Raw genomic sequence first — 5,751 nt, 5'->3', positions numbered from 1 at the left:
CCGGCAATGCGATCGCCTCCCCAGCGGCCTTCGCACGCCTAGCAACCCTCTCTCCAGCCTATCCAGCGGGTCCTACGCCAACTCCGACGGCACCCGCATTCCCCCGCTGCAGTGGAGGTAAGGAGACGCCTGGGGGGGGAATGCCCTGAGGGGAGACCTGCCCCCCTCCACCCCCCCCCCCCCACACACACACATAATTAGAAAAGTTAATATTGAACTCCAGTAAGACACTTTTTTATTCAGAAATTTACACTTTTATTCTTTACAAAAATATCTGTTATAAGCATCTCCGTTCCCCCAGTATAAAGACAACACAGACAGCACAAAAGTTCAGTGGAGCCTAAGTAACCTTTTCCCACTGTATGTTAATGTAATGAAGCTGCAGCAATAAGTCTCACACACACAGCGCCAGGATCTCTGCCCCTTAGCAGCCTTTACCCAGCACCAGGGACACATGCAGAACTAGCTGCCCGGTGACGTCACTTCGCTATTCCCCCAGCCAGCTGATAACAGGGAAGATCTGTCAGACTCAGGAGAGTGTCTCGCGGGAGCAGGAGGGCGTGGCCTGCGGGGTATAAATACCCGCGCTCAGCGCTGTGCTGCAGTCAGTGTTCGGAGAGTGGAACTTGTGCTTTTGCGGAGGAATCTATTAGTCTGTGCTGATCTGTGTCTGCAGCGCGTACTCCGGTGAGTGGATACTTTCCTGTTCTCACTTTATCATCCTTACGATTTCCATGGCACTATATCCTTTTCTTAATTCAGCCTCATTAGTCTGGTGTTTCCATTTCCTTACCTGCTTATTGTCTGTTTTATATGCGGCTGTGATGTAGATCTTTGCATCTCTAAATCAAACACTATTTAAGATAATCGCAGGACTGGTAAACGCTTCACTTATAAGATTTACAATGACACCATGATGGGGACACACGAACGTTCTGGGGTTCAGCACAAGTGTCCTCAGTTACTGATAGTGGCTCTCAGCGATATCTCGGTAGTAATGACCTGTCCTGTTGAGATGTAATGTTAGTTTATTGTCTTTAGGATCCAGTGGCACGATGTCTGAAACAGTGGAGCAACAGCAGGTATGTGTATTATGTACACTGGCTGAAGTATTCCCTTTCCTTGTCTTGTAATTTAAAGGTACTTTGTTATACTGTAGCTTTTCCCCCTTCTGGCTTAAAATGTATAACTACACCAGAGACACATTGTCTAATGAGCATTTGCAACTAGTGCTGAGCATCAGTACATTTTAAACTGAACTTCCCACTGCATGCAGCTTTTGTTTAATTGTGTTTCCATCCTTCTGTTCCTAGAATGTGGTGGCCAGGTTGGTTAACCTGCCATTGGTGAGCTCCACCTACAATATGGTGTCTTCTGCTTATGTCAACACCAAAGACAACCATCCTTACTTAAAATCTGTATGTGATGTGGCAGAGAAGAGTGTGATGACCATCACTTCAGTGGCCATCACCAGTGCTATGCCCATCATACAGAAACTAGAGCCTCAAAGTAAGTTTGACCTTGTTTGAGACACTGGTGTCATGATTGGCAAGAACCTGGAAATGTTGTGAAATAACCGCTGCCATGTTTATTTTGTATGGCGAGCCTCTGATCTTGCCATGACCTGTAGTATATCCAACATAGATCAGTGTTCCCTCTCTGAACAAAAATAAGGTTACTATGATTCTTTGGGCTCCTGCAAGTTGAAGGTACAGTCCCACTTGGCATATCTTGCATCCAAAAACTGTCTTCAGTCTTGATCCACGTGAAATCCTCTGTTCCCAGTTTTAAAGTCTACTTTTCAGGGCTGCAGCTTCCTTGGCACCATCTGCAATTGTTTCATTGGTGCAAGGAATTTAGCCAGATGGATTATTGGTGTGATCAGAGCCTAATCATTTTGGGCCTGAGTTTTGGGAATATGTAATGCATCTTTCAGACTTGCAGTGTGGACTAGAAGTATTTAACTCGTTAAACATTTTCCTAGCTTTAATGGGGTACACAGTTTTGTGGCAGAGGTCAATTGTCAGCTCTTGCAATGCTTGGTTGACCATTTATATTGCAGAATGCTTTTCAACTACGTAATTGCATTCTTGGAACGTGTGTGTCCTATCTATCACTTCCCAGTAACTGGCTTGGTCTGACATTTCCCTTACTGTCTGTTAGATACTGCCTTTCCCCTAGTTTCATGACCATGGATTTGGCAATCTTGCTGTTGGGATGTACTACTAATCCAGTTGTGCCATCAGTATCGGACTAGGGATTTTTATTTATTTCCATCTCCCCATTCTTAGTTGCAATTGCCAATAACTATGCTTGCATGGGCCTGGATAAAATTGAAGAGAAGCTGCCTATTCTGTATCAACCTAGTGATGTGGTAAGTCGGCAAAATAAAACGTGTTTTGGTTTTTTTATGTGACAATTCTTGGCAGCAAAATTATGTTCCTGTACAGTCTAGTTCTGTTTGTCTTTCTATCCCTCTGGTGGCTGAAGCTTCTTGCAGGGGATTGGTTTAGTCACTTCATGTAATATTAACTTCATAGATCTGTACCCCAAATGGAACTGAATTTCTCTCCCCCTCCCCCCCCCCCCAATTATTTTATAGTATTAGTGTCCAAGTGGGTCTAATGCAATAGATCAGTTTATTCTGATACCTCTGTACTGGCAATAAGGCCATTTGTATGACAAGTGAGGGATAACTCCTGTGAACTGTCACTTGCAGTCTTCTCTTTATTTGCATAGATTATCTCTGCAGTGGTTGGTGCCAGAGAAATGGTGATGCACAGCATTACAGGGGTAGTTGATAAAACAAAAGGTGCTGTCCATGGAAGTGTGGAAATGACAAAGGCCGTTGTGAATGGCAGCATTAACACCGTCCTGGGAAGCAGTGTTGTGCAGATGGTGAGCAGCGGAGTTGATACTGCACTGACCAAGTCTGAGACGCTGTTGGATCAATACCTGCCGCTGACGGAGGAAGAATTGGGTAAGCACTTTCAACCTGCTCAAAGTCTGGTGATGACCAATATCCTCCAGAAAGAAGCGGCATTCCAGACAACTGGTTCAAATTTAGAAAATTATTTAATTGTCAAGACAAAGGTCAAAGTTGCAGACCGAAATGTCCTCTGCTGCCTTTCTGTAGGATATTTGTTTTGTCGCTTATTTACACACTCATCGGAAGTGGGTGTGCACACAAGGCAATCCCTATTAGCCGTTGGTTGGATTAGCAAGATGTACAACTGTTTAATCATTCCTGTTGCCCTACCTCATCTACAGAGCTGTTGCAATTGGCCTTCCTTTGGACTGCACCTTGTGTACTTGTAAACAAGTTCTGGGATGGGGAAAACTTTAACTAACAAATATATACTGAAGAGAATGTATCTAGATCTTCTATTCACCCCCTTGACTCGTGTGCTAAAGGTATCATTGTGCCATCACGTGACCGCTTTCAATAGCAGCCCAGTGACCATGGTTCTGTTTTGCAGGAAATGGTAGTCCTCAATTTCCCCACTGGACAAATCGCATCCTGCTCTTCATGGAAATGTAGGACACGCTCTAAGCTGGAAAAGAAACCTGTTAGGCATGACAATCACTACATCATTGGTCCTCTCGTGTACCAGTCCCCCAGTCCCCATGACATAGTGACTACTCCTGGGGCACCCAAAGGGTTATATGGGAAACATTAAACATGGCAAACTTAACCTTACATTTTTAATCTATTTGTTATCCATAGAAGCCACCAACATTGCAGGGTTTGAAGTGGTAAGAGATAAGCCCAACTACTTCATTCGATGGGGATCACTTTCTTCAAACCTTCGTAAGCGTGCCTACCAGCAAACGCTGACTCGGGTCATGGATGTCAAATGCAAAAGCCAGGAAGCCATTTCTCTGTTACATCATACAGACCTGGTAGGTGCAAGCATGTCACTTGACTCATTCCAAGTCAATAAAACCCATTGGTTGAGGTATAACAGGCATGATTTTATAATGCAAGTCTGTGTGGCTTTACCTTTTATTTTGACAGCCACATTAAAAAAAAAAAGAGAAGTGCTACACACAGGCAAACGACAAATGCCAGCTAGTAGAAAACTGTAACTGTTCTGTCAACCAAGACTGCCCTCCTACCCCTTTGTAGATAACTGAATTGTACCATGTGGTCCAAAGCCTCACATGTTGGGCTTCTGTTTCTAGATCGAGTATGTATGGAACACCGTGGACAGCGCCAACCGGATGATGCACGATGTTCAAGAGAAACTCCACATCTCATGGGTGGAATGGAAGAGAATCACAGGACAGTCTGCTACTGATGAGACTCAAAGTGCTGAGGTAATTATGATGTTTCTGCATTTGTACTTGAAAGGTGTTCAGGTGCCTTGATGTACAATCCTCATTCTGTTGAGGGGGTAACTGGGGGTACATATAATATACAGTACATTCATAGAAATGTTTGGCTGGCCAAATTACCTTTTTGAGCTTCAACTCCAGGAATGCACTAAATTGCCCAATATAAACTCTAGACTGTCTGAAATGTTACTGTAGTACTGAGCACTGGATTGGTTGTGTAACATTAACAAACACTAGCATTTTCAACCTATGAAAGCTTCTAAATTCAACTATTGCAGTCTTTGCTCACTAAAAAAATGCACTCTGCTATTCAACCTCGCCAATAGCTGTAGCTTTTGTGCTTAACTTGACAGAAGTAATGTAATAGAACTTTCAGTTGAATCTTGGTGTGCATGGGGACTAACAGTTCTATTTTATTTATTTATTTTTTTATTTTTTTTCCCCCCCTCCCACAGCACATTGAATCTCGCACACTAGCAATTGCCCGGAACATGTCCCAGATGCTTCAGACCACATGTCTCTCCCTGGTATCCAGCATGCAAGGCTTGCCTCAGAACATCCAAGACAAAGCTCATAGTATTGGTGCCATGGCTGGAGATATTTACCAAAACTTCCACTCTGCCTCCTCCTTCAGAGAAGTGTCTGACAGTCTCCTGACCACCAGCAGAGAGCAGCTCCAAAAAATGAAGGCTTCTCTGGATGATGTAATGGATTATCTAGTCAACAACACACCACTAAACTGGCTGGTTGGTCCTTTTTACCCCCAGTTGGCTGGGTCTCCGCATGGTGAGCACAAATGTGAAGGAGCTGAGACAACCAGCCAGGAAGACTGAATTGAGCCCTACACCCTAATTTGCGTATATTCCTTTTACAAATCCCTAACTTAAACACTAAACTCTTGAGTCACTGTTTGCAACCCTCCTTAAAAAAAAATAAAAGAAACCAGTGCATCATTGTAACCCTAAAGGCCCCTTTCATATGAACTGTAATGTGTGCCTGAAACTCCTAAAAGGCGCATGCTGATTTCCATGTAAAATAGAACTTTTTTAAATCCTGGTTTCCACGGCTTTGTATTGATAGCCTTTACTGAGTAACCTAAACTCTGTCTTTTTTTTTTTTTTTTTTTTTTTTTTCTGCAGCATTTACATGGACACTGAATCTGCTTGATCATCTTATCAAAGTCAGATTGCAGGAATCTTATAGCCGTACTGTCCTCCACCATTTTATTATAATATAGTGTCACTAAAGAGTAGATGTTGGTAGCAGTATTTTCATGGCTACCCTGGTTTCCCAAATCGTTGTGGTGTTGGTTGTGTGTTTTTTTTTTTTTTTTTTTTTGTTTTTTTTTTTTATAATCCATGTTCTCTCGTGAAGAAACTTACAGACCAAGCCCTTTGCTTTAGTCTGACCTAA

General features: G+C 43.1%; 1 protein-coding gene across 1 annotated transcript; it reads left to right on the top strand.

The window, feature by feature from the left end:
* The first annotated feature begins 537 nt into the window (after window positions 1-537).
* Window positions 538-5,310, top strand: LOC142492395 (perilipin-2-like). Its single transcript, XM_075595042.1, has 8 exons — window positions 538-687; window positions 1,042-1,082; window positions 1,314-1,509; window positions 2,292-2,374; window positions 2,740-2,980; window positions 3,728-3,903; window positions 4,186-4,320; window positions 4,794-5,310. The coding sequence occupies exons 2-8, from the start codon at window positions 1,056-1,058 to the stop codon at window positions 5,169-5,171; spliced, it is 1,236 nt and encodes a 411-aa protein (XP_075451157.1). The 5' UTR covers window positions 538-687; window positions 1,042-1,055; the 3' UTR covers window positions 5,172-5,310.
* The last annotated feature ends 441 nt before the right edge of the window (window positions 5,311-5,751 follow it).

Source organism: Ascaphus truei, chromosome 1 (assembly GCF_040206685.1).
Source record: "Ascaphus truei isolate aAscTru1 chromosome 1, aAscTru1.hap1, whole genome shotgun sequence".
NCBI lineage: Eukaryota > Metazoa > Chordata > Amphibia > Anura > Ascaphidae > Ascaphus > Ascaphus truei.
Note: the sequence above shows the minus strand (reverse complement) of the source record. Positions and strands in the feature narration are given on the sequence as shown.

What these genes read in the sequence shown, in the direction of transcription:
- LOC142492395 (XM_075595042.1), top strand. Translation starts at nt 1,056, where the DNA reads ATGTCTGAAACAGTGGAGCAACAGCAG. An exon ending in ACAGAAACTAGAGCCTCAAA is followed by an intron (nt 1,510 to 2,291) that starts GTAAGTTTGACC and finishes CCCCATTCTTAG; the next exon opens with TTGCAATTGCCAATAACTAT. An exon ending in ATGAGACTCAAAGTGCTGAG is followed by an intron (nt 4,321 to 4,793) that starts GTAATTATGATG and finishes CCCCTCCCACAG; the next exon opens with CACATTGAATCTCGCACACT.